This window comes from Papaver somniferum, chromosome 3, assembly GCF_003573695.1.
Source record: "Papaver somniferum cultivar HN1 chromosome 3, ASM357369v1, whole genome shotgun sequence".
NCBI lineage: Eukaryota > Viridiplantae > Streptophyta > Magnoliopsida > Ranunculales > Papaveraceae > Papaver > Papaver somniferum.
This window is the reverse complement of record NC_039360.1, coordinates 45124875-45145554: the sequence shown is the minus strand read 5'-3', so window position 1 is coordinate 45145554 and position 20680 is coordinate 45124875. Positions and strand designations below refer to the sequence as shown.

General features: G+C 36.7%; 2 protein-coding genes across 5 annotated transcripts; one reads left to right on the top strand and one right to left on the bottom strand.

The window, feature by feature from the left end:
- Nucleotides 1-1371: 1371 nt before the first annotated feature.
- Nucleotides 1372-3591, top strand: LOC113356040. 4 transcript variants are annotated; one of them, XM_026599043.1, is made up of 3 exons: nt 1372-1726; nt 2648-3123; nt 3243-3591. In XM_026599043.1, the coding sequence occupies exons 2-3, from the start codon at nt 2800-2802 to the stop codon at nt 3387-3389; spliced, it is 471 nt and encodes a 156-aa protein (XP_026454828.1). In that variant the 5' UTR covers nt 1372-1726; nt 2648-2799; the 3' UTR covers nt 3390-3591. The 4 variants fall into 4 exon arrangements, with proteins under 4 accessions (XP_026454828.1, XP_026454826.1, XP_026454827.1 ...); XM_026599041.1 differs by lacking the exon at nt 1372-1726 and adding an exon at nt 1793-1898 and having other exon boundaries at nt 3243-3402; XM_026599042.1 differs by lacking the exon at nt 1372-1726 and adding an exon at nt 2474-2494 and having other exon boundaries at nt 3243-3402.
- A 74-nt stretch (nt 3592-3665) lies between these two features.
- Nucleotides 3666-6857, bottom strand: LOC113356042 (39S ribosomal protein L47, mitochondrial-like). The gene is made up of 4 exons (XM_026599044.1): nt 6715-6857; nt 6360-6558; nt 5675-5832; nt 3666-4028 (listed from the first exon to the last, which is right to left on the bottom strand). The coding sequence occupies exons 2-4, from the start codon at nt 6535-6537 to the stop codon at nt 3921-3923; spliced, it is 444 nt and encodes a 147-aa protein (XP_026454829.1). The 5' UTR covers nt 6538-6558; nt 6715-6857; the 3' UTR covers nt 3666-3920.
- Between the last annotated feature and the right edge of the window lie 13823 nt (nt 6858-20680).

Below are 20680 nucleotides of genomic sequence, written 5' to 3'. Positions count from 1 at the left end.
GATAGAAATGTGATTGGATGTATTTGAACTAAGAGCAGATATTTTACCATGTAAAAGATGCTGAAGTAAAGAGATACCAATTTGAAGAATCTTTTAAGTTTCTGATGATTTTGTTTTCCATATAACTTCTTTGATAATCTAAGTGAAAGATTCCAAAACATAAGTTTGCAAAATGCATTGTAATAAGAGTCTAGACATGGGGTTTTGCTTGGATTAGGTCTATAAGTATAGGTTCCATATATCTTTCTCAGACATATTGATTGTTTTGTTGAAAAAAGGACCATCAAAATCTATTGAATTGCATATCACCTTCTTTTTCTTTTCTTTCAAGTACCCAAGTTTTTTCTTTTTTTTGCCTTTCACTTATCTTGTGATTATTGCTTCTAATGGTTTCTAAGTTAATTTGATCATTTAATTTATAATTTTCTATTGGTCTTATCTTGTGATTATTGCTTCTATATCTATGATGGTAAGCCTAAGAAAGTGAATGCCCAACAGTAAAAGAAAAAAAAAAGTGATGTTATGATTAGATAGCAACATTGTTGTTAGTTCATTTCAATTCTAATTTGTCAAAAATCCTTAGCTAAAGTGTAGCCTATAAATTTGCTTTCACAACTTTTTTTTTTTTGTGTGTGTGTAAGGACTTGAAGATTTTACCATATTTGAATTCAATGTACATAGTTTTATTTAGGTTTTATTGTACTGTATTGTGAATTGTACATTTGTACTAGTTGCAGCAGCCTTAATATTTTGTTTATGTTGTTTGGCAGCTTTAATTTTCTTTTTCATGTAGTGGGAGATAGATTATGTTGGATTCTACTGCCTTTCTCCATCATAACACCTAGATGGTCTTACAGCTACTTCTATAATGGACAAACACAATACCTATTTGAAATACCTTTGCATGATAACTGCCAATTTCTCTTTTGTTCATTTTATTTCTCCGAATATAATCACCCAACAACTTTAACATTGTACTATAGTGACATCGGCTAACCCTTACATTCCTGTTTCACTGTTTACCACCTTGAGTAGAAAATTTTTCTCTAGCTGTTTTTTGTTTTGTATGTGTGACAACGAGAGAGTGGACGTATTTTGGGATCAACCGAGCTCAATCCGTTTTATCGACCTTCCAGGACGTGACCTTTTCTAGTTTCTCGGCTCTTTTTCTTGTTTTCTTCTCCTTCTAAAGAATAGGATTCTTTGAGTACATAAGAAAAGTTGGAAAATAAGATAAAAAAGAAAGTTGTACTGATGGGTAATGAGAATCTTAAATATTTGCCTTTTTTTTTATTTTCTTCTTCAGACCAATTATAACTCATATGAATTTAAGTAAGAGCATCATCATGGTTTAAAACCAGAAGAACTATACTAGTAGTAGTAGTAGTATTTGAATTTTAATGTAATTGTTTTGTACTTTGTACAAAGTAGTGGGGAGAACACTGTAGAGCTTGAGACTAAAAAGAGACTCTTACAAGATTGCTGCTTTTTCCTTGGATTTGGAGTGTTGCCTGTCAGTGTGTCTCTATATTTTGCCAACTTTATAAAAAAATACTGACATTGGAATTCTTTGCTAGATACTCTTTGTATTTACAAATATAATCCTGATTTGTCATTTGGCGACAGAAATACGGAGTCTTTTAAACCCGTGTATGTTGCATTATTGGGTTTGTGAAGCTCTAACTTCTGTCATTCTTTCTCATCTGCTGCTGCTGCTGCTGCAAAGGTATATTTCACTGAGCTGCTTTTTTGTTCAGATATTAAGGCTCTTCCCATTTTCTAGTTTCACAACTACATCATTCTTTTCTATCTACACAAGTTGCTTTCAGAGAATTCAAGTGGTGAAAAAAGTGTTTATCCACTCTAGCATTTCAGGTTCTATTATTGTTTTCTGACCGGTATGGTATTAGCTGTTATGTTACTAGTAATTCTCAGTTATAGACTGGATAGTCTCTTGCTTGCTTTTGTTGCCAAATTGTAGCCTAATGTCACTTTGGTTTGTTTTAATAAGAACTTCTTGTAATTCAGGTTCTTCATTGATCATAGAAAATCTTGACATCGTTACGGTTTTATAATCGGAAAACGTTGATTTACAGCACTTTGGCACTCCCTCTTTGCCTCTTGGGGGTCCTTTTCTTATGACTTTGAGTTGTGTAATGTAAGTGAAGATAAATTGTAGTCAAATTTTCTGCAACACGAAGAGTCTTGCAAAATGCAGTTAATCCTTCTCCTTCAACTTTCATTTTTGCTTGTTTTTAACTCTCAGTATTCCTTTTAAGCTTCATTTCTTAAACCAATTCTTAAGTTGTCAAGTGATTTTAGCTCTCCTTTTTTTTTTTGGAGGGTCATTTTCAGTACTTTTTACTGTACCATGTACATAATTCAACTCTCTAAAGGTGTCAATATAATTGAAAATTTTACATCAAGTTTTATATATAAAATAAAGGATAAAGTTGTTGGTGATTAAAATTTCTGTTATAGGTTGCTGAGATATGTATGATGAGTTCATTACAAGTTACTTCTCTTTGTCTAGTAGAAGATTCATGATTTTTCTTAGTTGAGAACATTATCATTCTAAAATGAGATGTATGTAGTATGATTTTCTGTTTCACATGATGCTGAATCTTCCCGTCTTTCGGTTTTGCAGGTCGACTACATGAAGCACTGCAATCTTGTGCAGTTTTCCTTATAAAAGCTAGCTCATCTTCTTCGCCTTTGGAGTTTTGAGATTTGAAATCTGTTTTAGCTCATTACTCTCTGTCTCACGCACACACATTCGGAGATAGACTGCAACCCATCATGAGTAGCTTCCATGCTGAAAGACCCAAGCCATGGTACGATTATACAAGCGCGAATCCAACACCATCACAATCTGGTGGTGGAAGAGGAGGATATCAAGAAGTGCCTTGGAAGGGTTTTGGGACTTCAGTAGATGCTATATCTTTTGGTTTTGTGGCTACAGCAATTCTAGTCTCTATGTTTATTATCATGGCCATTTTTGAACATCTGATAAGGCCGAAACCGACTTTCTCGTCACCTCAAGATGCAGCTCAAAGAACCTTCGAAATGGGTGAAATGCGAGTTCGGATTCATACACTCGAGAAGCTTGGTAATTCGCAAAATGTAAGTAAATTTTGGTTCATGTTTTTTTCAGAATGAACACTTTAGTTTAGGTTGCTTCTCTCCCAGTTTTGGGCTTATCTCTGTAGATGCTGATATTATTAGTGGGGTTCTGATGACAGGCGCCAACATCATACTCGCCAGGTTTTTCAGTTCTGATGCCAGGAGAACATTGCCCGACATTCATTGCCCAGCCTGCTCCCCTTCCTTGCCCTAGAGAAGAGATATACTGGCCTTCACATGGGAATGCTTTTGTTGTTGCTCCTTAGCTATCATTCTAACATAGTAGTATTATATTATATGCACATAAATACCTGTTTAACGCAATGTAGCTTTTAATGGAATTCCAGCTTGTCTCTCATGTAAACAACAAAATGTAGTTCATCCAGCTTTATTAGGTATCTGGAATTATCTACCTACTTGGCTGAGGCCCTTTTTCCATGCTGTGAATTGTGATAATATAACACTCTAAATTTCTCATCACAGACTTAATGGGTTCAGATTTTTAACGTTTCTGCATAAAATGGAATTAGTAGATTCTACAGTTCTACAGCAGGCAAAAATATAACTCATTTCTTTACCAGGAAAACCAGACAACCAACTGCCTTTATGTTGCAACAGAATTATCAACAAAAACCAAATACCATTTTTTTCTTTTGTATCCTAACTGGTAATCTGCAACTTCTACGATATAACCTACAAAAGGGAACAACTTATTGCCGTCTGCATGTTACATGCCAAGTCACTACGAAATAGAAAAACTCTTGACGACGAGATGGAGGAAACCGGACTTGGAATTATCACAATGCATTTATCATCCTCTTCATCTCTGCGGACCTTCTTGGATCAGCTTCTTCAATTGCTCTCTCAGTAAGCACATGTTTGATTCGACACATTGACTTCCTTACCTGCATTTATTCCAGTATGAGCCAATCCACATAAATACCCAAAAAGAATTTGTAAATCCTAATGGCAGCAGTTCAACAGGTTTATTTTAATTTGAAGTCTTGAGATGAACTAGGCGAGGCCTATTAATGACATAGTTGGGATAAAAACAAAAAAATAAGTTTCCTCGGTAACCAGATTCAACTTCTAGAGGCCTACGGGAAAAATATCCTGTCAGAATAACAACATCGCCAATGAAAGGCAAAAGGAGGATACAGTTTTTGCAGACAAAAGATGAAGATAAGTTTATCAATTCCCTTTCAAAATAAGCACAATGATGCATCCATAGTTATAACAGACTCAGAATTATAAGGAAGATTTAGCCTTAGAAGGCCAAACAACTTAAAATATTAGAAATTTAAAAGACAAAAAACAAGTCTGGACAGCAAAATCTATCCACTATTGGTAGAACGAATAATTGAACCTTTCTATCAAAACCTTTGTGAAGCATGTCCTGGTATCATTATCTGAATATTGGATTAGTTAAATCCATTCCATGCACACTTTAGTCAGGATTAGGTAATCAAACAAGTGTACAAAAATGCTGAATGAAGATCTGAACAATTAGGTAATGATCAACCTTGGGATTAATGTGGACAATTATTCCTTTCCAACTGGCATATGCGATGTGTTGATAATTGAAGATACTTTAAGTACTCAAACTACAAATGAATGGTAAAGACATAATAGCATAAACCGACTGACTGCCGAAAACAAAAACAAAATTCTACTGATGTATAACTTGTAGGCATTCTAGGAATCATAAGTTCATAAGTCCAAATACCAGACCAAGGTGTGGTCATAACTTTTTATCGTGAAAATATTTGGTGAAAGTAATCTCGAATAGAGACTATTAACGTTTAAACCATTTAGTGGTTTCTGCAACTCCAGGTATTAACAGAAACCATGTGGAAGATCTTATGTGGAATTTTGTATAAAAAATAGAGTGAGGCTATCACGCACTCAACCTTATAATAACACTTATGAAGTTGCACCAAAATCACTAATTCGCCGATTATAAATCAAAGTCTAGTGATTTTGGTGCAACCTCGTAAGTGTTGTTATTATAAGGCTGAGTGTGTGATAGCCCCACTCTAGAATATAGTCGAGCGCAATAGATGAGTGGTTGTTGGATAATTCATTTGTTAGATTCACCTTCCAGCAAAGTTAGAATTCATATCAAATGACATCATCACTCACAGACCACATTCAGCATTTTTACATGGCTGCGATTGAAGTATAAACTGCAACCACGACAACCAAGTAATGAATTTTTTGAAGAGAAGTATAATCATCAGAAGACTACTACTACAACCCTAGCAATGTCAAACAGTTCAGTACAAGCTCCACAAGATATTGATTAGCAGTCCATGGTTGCAAGGAAACAAATATACTATGTGGTTTTAGTTTAATCCCCCACACCCCTACACTGGCGAGTTTGAACTCAGGTCGCTGGTTTTACTGAAAACTGATGAGTTGGACAAATGATCCAGAAAACACATGAAATTGCAGCTTCAGGGATCGGATAGAGATCTCTTATAGGGATTTCAACAGTGTTTTAATAGAATTGACTAACTTAGTAAGTGAGATCAGCACGAGGCAACAGTACCTTAGGGATACGCTCTGGGTTGGGAAATCGTAGGTTCTGTGCGTTGAGCATTTGGCGTTGTGTCATAAGCATGTTCTTCTCTTTCAAAAGCACATACCATAGCTTTTGAAGATCATCCCAAGACTTAAGACGCAATTCAGATGCCTTCCAACTTCGACCTAGACAGAGCAGAACATTCAAAATTATCAAGGGACATAAAATAGCAGAAGACAAACTACTTCAAGAGTAAACTTAAGAGAAAACAAATCAGATGTTTTTTCTTTACCACATGTTTCGCTCTGCCTCCAACTTAAGTACTAGGGGACATCTACCAAATGAAAGGTCTAGCAAGCTAAGCAAATCCTAAATTCTATGCAACAATATCTATTCAATTATGTATGGAAAGAATTACAAAATGTAATGAATAGGTGGCAGCTGATGATGTTTATGGTCCAAGCACGTGAACCGCAAGAACCATTATTGAAACAAGTTCATTTGGTTCTTTTACATTGACAAACCTCTATATCCATGGAAGGAAAACCCCATCACAAATATTAAAGCTCTTTTTTCGCTTTCGTTTCTTAACTGAATCTAAAACAACGTGGTAAGTTCCCTCACATATGATCAACCCAAAAAAACGCCATTGCTTGAGGCATTTACTCTCCAAATCATATACTTCAATGAATTCAAAACTCAAAGTTAGTACCGTAAGTGTTTGGTTTGTCCTCTTCTTGACTTCTAGTAACCTCAAAAAACTCTTCTAAAGGATTGTGTGATGTCTTAGCTGAAGTTGCAGTAGCTGCAGCAGCGGTAGTTGAATAGAATGAACCATTTGATCGAGTACCCAGATAGAGTGCCCTATTAAATATCTTTGTCAAGAACATTCTCAACAACAAAACCCTTCTCTGCAATCAGCAGAAAAAAACCCTGATAAATCAATAAATCCTAACAAAAACATATATTAATTGGAGATTTCGTCGAACAAGTAAAATGCACATTATACTTGAACCTCATTTCCTATACGAGCTAGTTAATTAGAGATATATCAAACAAAAACATACCTGATTTAAGCCTTTGGACAGAAATTAGGGTTTGTTTCAGTGGTTTTAGGTCAGCTCAAACAGTCTGGCTGATTGATCCAGCAAAAGAAGAACAGTGAATCAAGCAGACCCTAGAATTGGGAACCAAGAAAATGATCCCTTTCTTAAATAAAGGGTGCCTAAGTTTGCACGTGATGCTGATATAAAAGTTCACGACACCTTCCTTCTTTCTTTCTTGCAGCTTGTACATACGCGTGCACATACCCTACCCATACCCCCAACCCTACCCTACCCGTCAGTTTTTTAACCGTATCCTACCTTATCCACTATTTGGCGGGTAGGGTGGCGGGTGAAGATTTTCTTAACCGCCAATAAACGGGTAGGGTGGCGGGTAAAGCTCGAAATTATCCTATCCTACTGGTCTTCGAGCAATTCCTACTAGGGGTGCACATACCCTACCCATACCCGCCAACCCTACCCTACCCGCCAGTTTTGTAACCGTATCCTACCATATCCACTATTTGGCGGGTAGGGTGACGGGTAAAGATCTTCTTAACCGCCAATAAACGGGTAGGGTGGCGGGTATAGGCCATATCCTACCCACCCTACCCGTTGTGCAGCCCTACTTGTACCATATGGCATATATGGAAAGCAAAGACGTGAAAAAGTGTTTGAAAATAAATCCTACCATCTTAGGAGCAGTGTGCATAAAATTTTCTCATACATGAATAGCATAAGTCATCAAAAGGAGAATCAAAACAGAAGTTGTGTAGACCATTCTGGAAATCGGAGAAAACCTCTAGCAGATTGGTTAAAAATGAACACTGATGCTTCTTTCCTTTCTCAAAATACTAATGCAGGTTTTGCTTTGATCATTCATGACTTTGCAGGAAGATTCTTGGCAGCAATGGCCTGCTCAGCAAGAATCAGAGATGTGAATCAAACTGAATCAATAGTCCTGCTCAAAGCTCTTCAGTGGGTGAAGGACATGGAATACAAGAAAATAATTATAGAAGGAGATAATAGGTCTGTTATTGAGTGTTGCAATGGTAGTGTGCGGGGTTTTTAAAGCAGGATCAGAACATCGTATCTGACTGCCAAAAAATCATTTAAACTTTAAAGTCTAGAGTCCTGTCAAGTAACTTTCCAAACAAAATCTTGCAACAAAGCAATTGATAAGCTAGAAAAATTAGCTAGATTTAGCATCATATTTCAAACTTGGAGATGTGATCCTCCTAATGTTATTGCTAGTATCCTAGAAGAAGAAAGTAAGAATTAGGTATTTGTGTTTCGGTGTAGTCGTGTTGTGTTCTGTTTTCAGTTTGTTTGTTTCAATAAAATCTCCTTCTTCTTTGCTCAAAAAAAAATGTAATTCGGCCCGAGTTATCACATTAGATGTCAGGTCGTTTATTTTTTTATTATTTTATTATAACTTAATTTTTAATTTTAAAGGAGAAAATAACATTAGTTTGAGTAATGTAATAAAAGAGAGCGGCAATTCCTTGCTTCGAAAATAACTCGTAAAAATTAAATTGCTTATTTGTTGGATGTTGCGTATGTGTGGGCATATGTTGGAGACATTGAGTCCTAAATGCCTTTTCCAATAGATCTATTTGTCGATGTGTTGCATCTTTTATTGATATGGTGACATATTGCCTACGGAAGATTTTTTAATATTGCTTCTGCATTGTTAGAGCACTGCTCGGTCGAACTCGCAAGCGTTGTTATCTCAAGTTTGTTTGTCAAGTTTAGTTTTCAAAACTATAAGTCTTGATTTCTAGTCTACTAATAGTTATGTCTCGGATTAGGATAGAAGTGTGTAGTTGAGCATTAGACTTCACGGCGTTCACCAATTGAAGAAGAAGATCTAATGAAGAGCTTGGAGGAACTTCATCAACAAAAGGTATGTGGAGACTAAAACTTATATATCACTCAGAAGTCTATTCTATTTTATCTTCTAATGAGACTAAGTAGTATAGCTATATAGACTTTTACATTATACACATTTGAAATTTTGAGCCGAGTTTATCTCGTTTATATATTTCTCGAAATACATGTTGAAAGCTTTTTAACTTTAGCTTAAACTTCATCATCTACTTGACGAGTTTAGTTTGAGACAATATAATTGTTGGAAACTAAATATTAAGTCAAGATGATCATGTGAAAATTACCTTGAACATCTTACATGATTTATGTGAGACAATCATTTGATGTTAACTTGAGAAGATTCGTATTGATCGATTAATCACTTGAAAATTACTTGCAGCTAGTGGTATGTGTATGATTACCATTGTTGTCTTCCAAGGATATTTTAATGATTAAATGAGAGTTTTTGAACTACTACCAATTTCTGGATATAACACGGTATGTATACCTTGTATGCGAACTGTAATGTTCTAGTTTAGGTACGAAACTCTGGTTTGCGAACTATGTTTACGAACAGGTTTACCTGTGAAAGATCCGGAACTGTAGTTTGCGAGCAGTGTTTGCTAACGGCTAGACTAGGAAAGGTCTGGAATTGTTGTGTTACGAATAGTGTTTGCGAACGGCTGATAGGTGTTTAAAACACCTAATTTTATATCTAGTATTTATGTTTTCTTTGTTATTATCCTTGTGAATTGAATCTCTTATGTTTGGTTTTGAATTATTAGGTGCAATGGAGTCCTTGGGAGCAAAAGAAGGAGGAAAAGTCCATTTGGAGCGAAAACGGAAAAAAGAAAAATCAATTCATAGGCGAGCGATGGAGCCGGCTAAGGTTGCACAAGAAGGATGTGAAGAATAATCTGTCAGTTTCCCGTAGCTGACAGTTGAGCTGAAAGAGAGTTAGGCTGTCGGTTCTCTAAAACTAACAAGCCAAAATGATAACTGGGTGGCCTGTATCCAATTGCTGGTTGCTTTGAGTAATTCCCATCATTACCTGAACCTAAAATTCAGAGAAACGCACATTTCTTTCTTCATTTCACCTGAGAAAATGGTTGCTGATAAAGAAGAGCTCGATGATGGCTGCAATGGAACCGAGTAAGGATGATAAATCTCAGAACTGGTGAAGGTTATTGTTGCAGTGATGGTGAAGATGAAGTTGTTGTCAACTGGCAGTTGAGTTCGAATTATAAAGAAGAAGAGTTTGAATTTGAAGTTGATAAGATTAGGTTTGCTGCTAATGGAAGAATTGAATCTGAGAAGAAGGAATTGGTGATAGAATTGATATGGGTTTGCCATGAAATAATCGAAATAAGGTTTGATTGAATCTGAAACAAAGAAATTGAGGGTTTGATGTGGATCTGGAAGCTAGGGTTTGGAATGATTAACTGCTACTGCTTTTGATTTGAGAGAGAATAAAGATTTTAATGGGTTTTGCTGGATGGATATTTAATTAGATGGTGCAGGTGGTGGAGCTGTGAGAAGAACTGGACTTTGGGGTTGTTGAGTCTGTTGCTGCTGATGATTTCAGGCAAGAGTTGAAATGCAGGTGGTTTTGATTTTGAGCTCGATATCTGGTGTTTGTGGTGGTTGAAATGCACAGAAGAGGGTTTTTGAGTTTGTGTTGTAGTTGGCAGAGTCTTGTGGAGTGGCAGATGATGGTGCAAGAGGCATTGCAGGTCATGGAATTCAGGTGAAGTTGATGTTGTTAGTGCCGATGGCAAGGGCCTGAGTTAATGGAAGCTGAGTTTGTATGGCAGTGGTTTGAGCAAGTGATGAATCTGAGAGGTTGAAGTTGGTGTTGAGGTGCAGGTGGTGCTAATATGGAGCTGCAGAGAATGTCAGTCGTTGGTGCTTGGACGATGAAGCTGACTGAATGAGCAGATAGGTTTGAAGCTACAAAATGAGCTTAGATGCATTCTAGGAGCTTTGCAGATAAGAAGACCTGGGTTGATAGTTAATTGCAGCTGAGTTGCAGCCATGTAAACATATAAGAGGAAGCTGTGTTTGCTGCCGCAGATATTGGCATTACAGGATCAGCTGGAAGAATGAATGAGTTATGAGCCGATGGAGTTCTTGTTGGCTTGCAGAAGAGGAGTCAGTGCTGCTGAGAAGGTGGAATCGTTATGAATGAATTTGGTGGTGCATTTCAAAACAGAGATGGGTCGATGGAGAAATCAAGAGAAGAATTTGAGCAGCGGGTTGTAATGGCCGAGAGTTAAGAGATGAGTGTTGATTTGGTGCTTTTGATATGCAGAGATTTGCAGGAACTGAACTGAAACGGGTAGTTGTTAGTTAGATGGTTGTTCAACAGGGAAATGGAGAAGAAGATGGTTGGGTTCAGTTTGCTGTCATCGGTTCACAACCATGAATGATTCAAAAAGACAAAGAAAACAAGTGGGTTTTGGTCGAGAAATGGATTGAGGGGTTTCTGCTAGTTGTTGTTGCTGGTGTAAGAAAGTGATGAGCTCGAGGTTCAACAGAAGTTGAGTTCTTTTATTCAGGTGGCATGATTGATTCTGCAGCTGAAATGGCTTGGTGGTGCTGGTTCAAAGGGATTGCAGGCCATTGCATGTTTGAAATTAAGATGGATATGAAGAATCGGAGAAGAAATCTGGGAGTTGTTGCTGCTTGAGTGCCTGGTATAGGAAGATTTAGTTGATGGCAGTAGACTGGTGGTAGTTCTGATTGGTTTGAGTGATAGAATGAAGCTGAAATGGTAAGTGGATGGAATATAGAATGTATTGACCAGACAGTGATATTGCAGCTGCAGTGTGGTGGCCTGGAGATGAATGCAATTGCAGGAGATAGGGGTTGTTAACTGGAGGTGCAATAGCTGAGGCAGTGTTGGCTGCAATGGATTGGCTTGTCAGTTCCATGGGACTGACAGGCTTAGTAAATTTTAATTGGGCTTAATACCTTGTGGGCTGTTTGGAGGCGGATCAGTTTTTGGCAGAGTTGGACAGGGCTTGGCCTGTCTTGAGATTTTGGTCGAGATTGAAGTCTTAGGATATATATAATCATTCATAGGAGAAATATAACGAGGGGGTCCATGAGGGAGAATCTCATCTTCTACTTTTGTCCTAGGGTTTACAACATGATAGATTTATTTCTTCTTTGGATGAACTCCATGAACATGAGCTAGTTCTCTTTTGGTTAAGGAATAAGTTGGAGTTCCAATCATGATATTTATGCAATGAATTAGTTTTGTCTCCCTATTTTGTTGCTTATGATTCACTTTTAATATTGTTATATGATTTGAATGCATGTTTAGTCGAGTCGCGAATCGATTGAATTAGTTTTTATCTCTATTGCTAGATTAGGGTTATTATACGCAAAAGTGATATTTCCTGATTGCAAGTAGCATAATTGTGAGTATTGCTTGTAGTGATACATCCTAGTAGTCACAAGTGGATCATAACCTTTGTTAAAACGGATTAGTGCTTTTACACGTTCGTTTGCATTGATTAGTATTATTTCATAGAACTTAGTGCTCTTAGGGAGTTAAACTTAATTGTGCTTTTACACTTTAGGTTGCTTTCTAGGTAGAATTCACATTCGCATCTTTTAATGTGTTTGTTGATGACAAGAGAAAATTAGCGGGATATTCTTGCGATCAAGGTATCCTAGGACTTTTAATAAATTGAGATTAAATATCAATTCTAGTTATTGTTTCAAATACATGTTTGTGAATGAAAACCAATCCTTGACCAATATTATAATCTTATTGATTTTGCTTTATTTATTTGTTTTGATATTATGTTATTTTAGTATATAAAAATCAGAAAATCCCCCTGGCTTTACATAAGAAACCGAAACATATTGGCAACCTAAGACCTCTCTGTGGGAAAGATCCTTTCTTGCCCTTGCTTCATAATATATTTTGAGTAGTAAGAAAGTGTAATTATTTTTGACGCCTGCAACAACGATCAACGACAAGACTAGGCCAAGTCCGGAACTGTGGTTCGCGTACTCTGTTTGCAAACACAGTGGTTAGAATCTAAAATCGGTAAGTATGAAATTCATACTCATGAACTCGGGTTCTTTTGCGGACTCAGTTTGCAAACTAAAGTCCCTGGAACTTTAATGGAATAAGGTATGCGAACTTGTTTTGCAAACCGTGGCATTATGTTCATGAATTGGTTCTTGTATAAGTACTTTGTACAATTAGAAACCAAACCGAATATGTTTCAAATTGTTCATGGATGTTTCTATGAGATAATGAATATTTGAACAACTCTCTTAAAGCACATTTAGATTCATTTGATTAGTTATCATGATTGATTGATCATCATATTTGATTTAGAAGTGTTAGATGAATGTGGCTGAACGATAAGTGTTCATGTGGGTAACTTCGGTTAATTGTGATTGAGCCAACAAGTTATACACGTTTAGGTACGGTTCACCCATATCTAAATAAAGGTACATTTCATTTGTGTGTATCATGCTAATACCATCTAACGATGGAGATTGATTGCTTAGTTTCTAAGCAGACTTAGCTTGAATCTTAAATCAGGAGTTCATCTAAAGCTGAATGCCAATTGATTTGTTACTAACCTATCTTAGCTTTGATTGTAAGAAAACCTGATTTGAAAGACTATATAAGGGAGAACTATAGCATATGGGAAACATAATCCTGACACTTTCATGTGTCCTAGTTGCAAACTAGAGTCCATTCTCCATTAACCTAGGGTTTTCCAAAACCTTATTAGGTTAACGACTTGAAGACTTCATTTTGGATTCGTGAAGCCAGATCCAACTATTTTATCTGTAGTTGCTTATTCTGATCTTACTTTTTCTATCGTATTGAGTTTAATCTTCTCTAAGGTTTTCTCGAGATTTATCTCCGATAGGTAAGATATAAAAATTAATCACAATAATTCTTCGTCTCAGACTCTTGTGATATTTCAATAACTTTTTATGTTAATCACTTATGTTATTGTGAGGTGACTAATATTTCTAGGCTGCTCTTCGGGAGTATTAGACCGGATTATTAGTTGAGTTTCCTGTTCACCTTGATTTATCTAACGACGGAAACAACAACCAACATAGACTTATCTGAGGGAGACATATTTGTTTATAAGTCTTCGACTTTGGGTCGTAGTAACTCTTAGTTGTGGGTGAGATCAGCTAAGGGAAACAAGTGCACAAAGTCCTGCTGGGATACAAGAGGCGTAAGGAACACGACTCTGCCTTAATCAGTGTGACACTTGGTTAGGGCTCAACTACATTCCAGTCCGAAATTAACTAGTAGTAAGTTATATTTTGTAGCGGCTTAATACAGTGTGGTGTTCAAATCTAGACTAGGTTCCGAAGTTTTTTTGCATTTGTGGTTTCCTTGTTAACAAAATTTCTGGTGTCTGTGTTATTTGTTTTCCTCATTATATTTGTTTATATAATTGAAATATCACAAGTTGTGCGTAGTTCAATCGTAGTTGATAAATCCAACCTTGTTTGTTGGATATGAATTGATTCGACACTCGGACATTGGTATTTGGTACCATCCGAGTTATTCTCATAACAATCAGTCTCACGGATTTCTATCTAGTTGATTTACTGATTTTATTGAGAAAGAGATAAAGCTCTTTGATATCTTTCTTGATTGAGTCTCACTTTTTAAGTTGGTGTTCTCAGAATTATATTGAAGTTTAGTCCATATAGATTTCCGAACGAAATATTGGGTGTGGTTATTATACCCTCCGTGTTTGATATATCTTGTTTATGTGAGTTAGATTCAAAAATTCATCTAACGGTGGATATTGGTTGCTTGGTTCCAAAGTTATCTTAGCTTAAACCTAAAGCAACCTATGCATTCAATGTCTATAAAAGGGGAAATTCAAGCAACTAGATTTTGGAATCCCGATATTACTTTTTGGTGTGTCCTGGTTGTATCTAAAGTCGTCCTTTTCCTAACCCTTTTAGGGTTTAGCGACTACAACGTATTCATAGAGATTCGTGAAGCCAGGTCCAGTTATCTTTCTTTGATAACTCGTGTATCCTGTATCTTGATCGATTGTTGAGTTTCTCACTTGATCAATATAGATAAAAACCACAAAGTTTTCTTCGTCTCAAACTTTGTGATTCCACGGGTTTTATACTTGTGAGGTGAACAATAATACAGGTCGCACTTCGGGTTGCATGAGTCTGTATTTTGAGGTTAGCTAGACTTTGTCTATTGCTATCGATTTCCACACATTTGATCATATTATTTGATTGTAAAAGGAAATCATATGCTCTTAAGATCATATGTTTTGGAAATATACTTGAAATTTTACTTCTAGGAAGCCAATAAGGGAAAGCAAAAAGGTTATAAACACGAGGTCTTGACTTTCAGAAGAGTTTGATCTTGACTGAAACTCTCAACTTTGCTCGAATGAGCGAGTAGAACTTCGCTCATGCGACCGATCGATATTTTGAGAATATTAAAATAATAATATTTTAATATTTAACGTGAGTAGCCTAGTCGGTCAAGTGACCATTTAACATTTCCATGGTTTGAGCAATATTTGAGAAAATATTGAAAAACTAGGGTTTTCGCTCAAACAATGGAGTTCCATGAGATGATGGAAATAATAATATGAGAAAATAAGGGATTGTAAGGTGTGGGACCGGCCACGGCTAGGGCATGGCCGGCAGGCTAGGTGGCCCGGTCCCGTGATACCTTTCCCTATTTTTGTTCGATGAAAGTATGGAAAACCATGAGTTTTGCTCAAACGTGGGAGTTTTCTCAAATGAAGGAGTTTTCATGAGATGAGGGAAACAAATTAAAATAAATAAAATAATGGGAAAGGGGGACCGACCACGGCGGCATGACCGGTCGGCCGGTGGGCCCGGTCTCACGCCTCTTGTTTATTTTATTTAATATTATTTTCTTCATGAGTTACTCGTTTGTCCATGTTTTCAAACGTTCGTTCGTGCGTTTGGGTGCTCGTTCGTGCACTATATTGTCAAGTACACTTGCACCATTTTCTCGGGGCTTACTGGGTGATGGTCCAGACGCCCGTACAGTGAATATTTATTACTAATTGATGGAATTCAGTCGGGAATAATCCATGAAACAGAGTAATGAGATAGATTGATTATTTATTACTAATCCATGGAATCTAGCTGAGGATCAGCCATGGGACGGAGTAATGAGATATAAGATTATTTTCTAGGAATTCAAATGGCGAATGATACGCTAGAATTAATCTATTTGCAGAATCGAGATATGAGATAGTTGAAGCATCATATTCATTTTGAGGGGTGTATAGTCAGGGAACAACGATCGGCGTGACGTCCGGAAGGCGTTAAGCTCTCTAACAAACATTATTTCTAGAGAACCGCTCAATCATCAAGAGATTTTATACACGGTCTCTCTACATAATCAGGGAATAACGTGCAGCGTGACGTCCTGAAGGCGTTAATCTCTCTAACAAACATTATGTCTAGGGAACCGCCCAATCATTAAGATTCTATGTAGAGGTGGGTCTCTCTACGTAATCAGGGAATAACGTGTAGCGTGACGTCCTGAAGGCGTTAAGATCTCTAATAAACATTATGTCTAGGGAACCGCCCAATCATTAAGATTCTACGTAGAGGTGATGATGAAATTTGTGAAGCATCGAACGCTCAGCCGGGGAGGCCTTTCGAGAAACATATTCATCATAGCTCTGAGAGGAACGCTCACTCAGTCAGAGATCGTGAAATGGTTCACGGATCATAAACACGTGAATCGACAAATACATTCCTGAAGCCGGGTCAGAAACATGCAGTATCATGATTTTACGATTTTAGCCTTTGTTGAAAATCCACCATCTGCAACAGGATTCTAGTGGCATAAAGATAAATCCAAAAGAAAATCTGGATATGTAAAAGCGTGGAACAGCATATGTAAACCCAGAATCTGAGGTTGGTATAGGAATCAAAAATCCCCACAAATTTAATGTCGATCTTCTAACTAAACTGGCAAGCCGTCTCATCCAGAAACCAGATCAACTCTGGGCACAACTTCTAAAAGGGAAATATTTCTCATACTCTAACCCTTTCATAGAGATAAACAACCCAATCTATATTGTATTTAGACAAGTATTCAAAAAGGACTAGCCTTCATTAAAGATAATTATATATGGCAAGTCAAGGACGGTAATTCTACCAAAATTTGGGATAATAACTGAATCCCCAACTCGACCATCATTTAAAAACCTTCTGACAAAAAAGAACCAATTCCAAATATGGTCGGTGAAGTAATCACTCCGGAAAGGATTGGTAAAGTACAAAGTGAAGTGAGATTTTCACCCCAGGGATTAAGGAAAAAATACAAGCCATTACTCCTCAGATTAATAAAACAGATACGATCAGATGGAATCATCATCCATCTGGAAAAAAAATCGTCAAAAAAATCTATAATTTTCTAGTATCCCAATCCCCAAATAAAAATATAGATTTTGCTTGGAAAGAAATCTGGTATATCTCGGTTATTTCGAGAATTATATTATTTATGTGGAAACTAGTACAAGGAGCTATCCCAACATCTAGCAAATCGGTGATTGATGTTTCGGTTATGAAAAGACGAGGGTAACCAAATACACCATAATATTTTAAATATCAACCTATAAGTCCGGTATCTTAAGTGATCGTCTATGGACAGAGTCGAGACAATACAACGACGACGTCATCCTTCCTCTTGAGGTTAATAATATTGACTTGACTTGTTTCATTACTAACGTATCTTTCAAGTCGTGCTATAATGAAAATGTTAGAGCACTGCTCGGTTGAACTTCCATGCGTTGCTATCTCAAGCATGTTTGTCAATGTTAGTGATCAAAACTATAAGTCTTGATTTCTAGTCTACTATTAGCTAAGTCTCGGATTAGGATAAAAAGTGTAGTTGAGCTCAACACTCCATGGCGATCATCATACAAAGACGAAAAACTACTCAAGGAACTGGTGGAACTTCATCGACTAAAAGGTATGTGGAGACTTGAACTTATCTATCACTCAAAAGTCTATCTACTCTATATCCTATCTTTAGACAAAAGTCGTTTTGCTATATAGACTTTGATTATACACATTTGCTATTTCGAGCCGAGTTTATCTCGCATATCTATTTCTCGAAATATGTGTTGGTAAGCTTTCGCTTTGGCCAAGTTCATCTTTACTAGTGACGAAAATCATGACAAGTTTAAATCACTTGAAATGGCTTTGACGAAAAATGGTTTGTGAACAACAACTATATAACGTCCTCTAAAAAAGTTTCAATGATTGAAATGAGAGTTTATATTATATAACCATTGTTGGATATAGGCATTGTGTGATAACTCATACATGTATAAGTCCTTATTCCTTGAACCAAAGTATGCGTACTTTGTTGATCAGGAAAACCGGAACAGAGTCCGCGTACCCAGTCCGCGTACTTTCGGAGGTTCTCCTCCCGAGAAAATCTGCTGGAGTTTGTGAACTATTTACAAACTTATTCCGGGTACTTAAGTCCGCGTACAAGTCCGCGCACTTAAGTATGGTTATTTTCTAAAAACGATTATTCATGAACTTAAACTTATATAAACTAAGGAATGCAAGTTTGCAAACCGTGGCTATAAAGTTCATGAATCGATTCGAGTGAATCAAATCGTTTTTGTTTCAATTGTGTCTATTATAAAGATCTAAGCAGTTGAACAACTCTCTAACTAGTTCATTTGAGTCATTTGAACTAGTTGTTGAAAAGAAGAATATGGTTGATATGAAAGTGCTCATATGGCTAACCATTTGGTTAACTACTGTTGAACCAACTAGATGTACATGTTTGGGTACGGTTACACAAACCTAGATAAACGTGCATTTCATTTGTGTGTAACAAGATAAGTTTCAATCTAACGGTTGAAAGATATTAGCTTGAATCTAATCAGGTTTTCATCTAACGGTGAATATTGAATGCTTTGTTACTAAGCTAACATTGATTGCAAACCCTGATTTGAAAGAATGTATAAGGGAGAACTCTAGCAACTGGGACACCTCCCCACACCTCTTGTGTGATACTAGTTGTATTAGCTATAGTCGATTCTCCTTTAACCTTAGGTTTCTACCGAGACCCTGTAGGTTAACGACTTGAAGACTTCATTGGGATTGTGAAGCCAGGCCGATACTACTTTCTCGTAGTTGTGTGATATGATCTTGTTGTTTCTATCGTACTAAGTACAATCGTAAGGATTGACTTGAGATTGATTTCTCCGGTAGGAAAGATATAAAAGTAGTCACAAACATCTTCATCTCATCGTTTGTGATTCCATAATATCTGGTTTCGCCATCATACAATTTAGATTATTGTGAGGTGATTGATAATACTAAGCTGTTCTTCGGGAATATAAGTCTGGTTTATCAATTGGTTCTTGTTCACCTTGATATATCAAAAGACGGAACAAAAACTCGTAGGTATTTCTTTGGGAGAAAGATTTATCCATTACCATAGACTTTTCTGTGTGATACAAATTTGTTTATTAAAGTCTTCGACTTTGGGTCGTAGCAACTCTTAGTTATGGGTGAAATCAGCTAAGGGAATCAAGTGCATAGTATCCTGCTGGGATCAGAGATGTAGGAGCGCAACTATACCTTGGATCGGTGTGAGATTGATTGGGGTTCAACTACAGTCCAGACCGAAGTTAGTTTGTAGTAGGCTAGTGTCTATAGCGGATTAATACAGTGTGTGTTCAATCTGGACTAGGTCCCGTGGTTTTTCTTCATTTGTGGTTTCCTCGCTAACAAAACTTCTGGTGTCTGTATTATTTCTTTTTCGCATTATATTTTGTTATATAATTGAAATATCACAGGTTGTGCGTTTGAGTCAATCAATTGGGAAATTCAACGTTTTTTTGTTGATTGAAATGGATTGATACTTGAACATTGGTATTTGGTACCGTTCAAGTGATTTCTCTTGTATTCAATTAGACTCGCAGACTTCTATTTGCTTGAGTAAGTATTGAATCGAGAAAGAGAGATATAACTCTTTGATATACTTTCATTAAGATTGAGTCTGACTGTAGTTGATTCTCTTAAAAGTATATTGGAGTTGGTCCATACAGATTGTTAATCGAAATATTGGGTGTGGTTGTTAGACCCCCGCTTTTTCAATTGGTATTAGAGCAGGAAAACACGTTTAAAGACCTTATAAGTCTGTGTTTGTAGCGATCTGACTCTATGGACAAGAATTCTATCTCCATAAACGTACCACTAGTTTTCGATGGCTCAAACTACCTATGGTGGAAAATTTCTATGCGTGCTTTTATTCAAGCTCGTGATTTTCAAACTTTGGTACGTGTTGTTAATGGCTATGATCCTCCGGTTAATACATAAGGCGATGTGTCTATACCTAAGGATATTGGTAGATATAGTCCAGAAGAAATCCTTGCTGCAAAGCAAAATTCTGACGGCTTAAATGCTATCATACATGCCATTACCCCAGATCTTCAGCACCATGTGACTACGTATACTAAGTCTAAAGAAGCCCGGGATACCTTAGAAACCGCATTTGAAGGAAATACCAGTGAGAAAGAAAATAAGCTTCAAAATCTAAATTCTGATTGTGAAAACCTTCGTATGGCAGATGAAGAAACATTTGATGAGTTTAATCACAAAGTGTCTGAAATTATTAATGCATCTTTTGCATTGGGTAAGACCATTCCTGAAAGGTACATTGTGATGAAAATTCTCAGATCGTTGCCATCTAGATACGATTCTAAGAAGCATGCCATCGTTGAAGGAAATAATCTCGCAATGCTATCCAGAAATACTCTGGTTGGGAAGCTAAAGATCTTTGATCATGAGCATACGTCCAAGTCTAGTAAGGATGTTGCTTTCAAAGCACTAAAGAACACTAAATTACTTGATAAAAGTAAAAGTGTTTACGTCTCTGAAGATGATCTTTCTGAGGTTGATTCATCAGATGAAGATCTTGACAAGTCAGTCTCGTTGATCACAAGAAAATTTAGGGATCTTCTTTTGAAGATAAGTAAACGGTTCTCCGGAGATAAATTCAAGTCATCAGATAAACCACATAATCGTGTTCCTCCTAAAAATAGGGATAATTATGAAACTG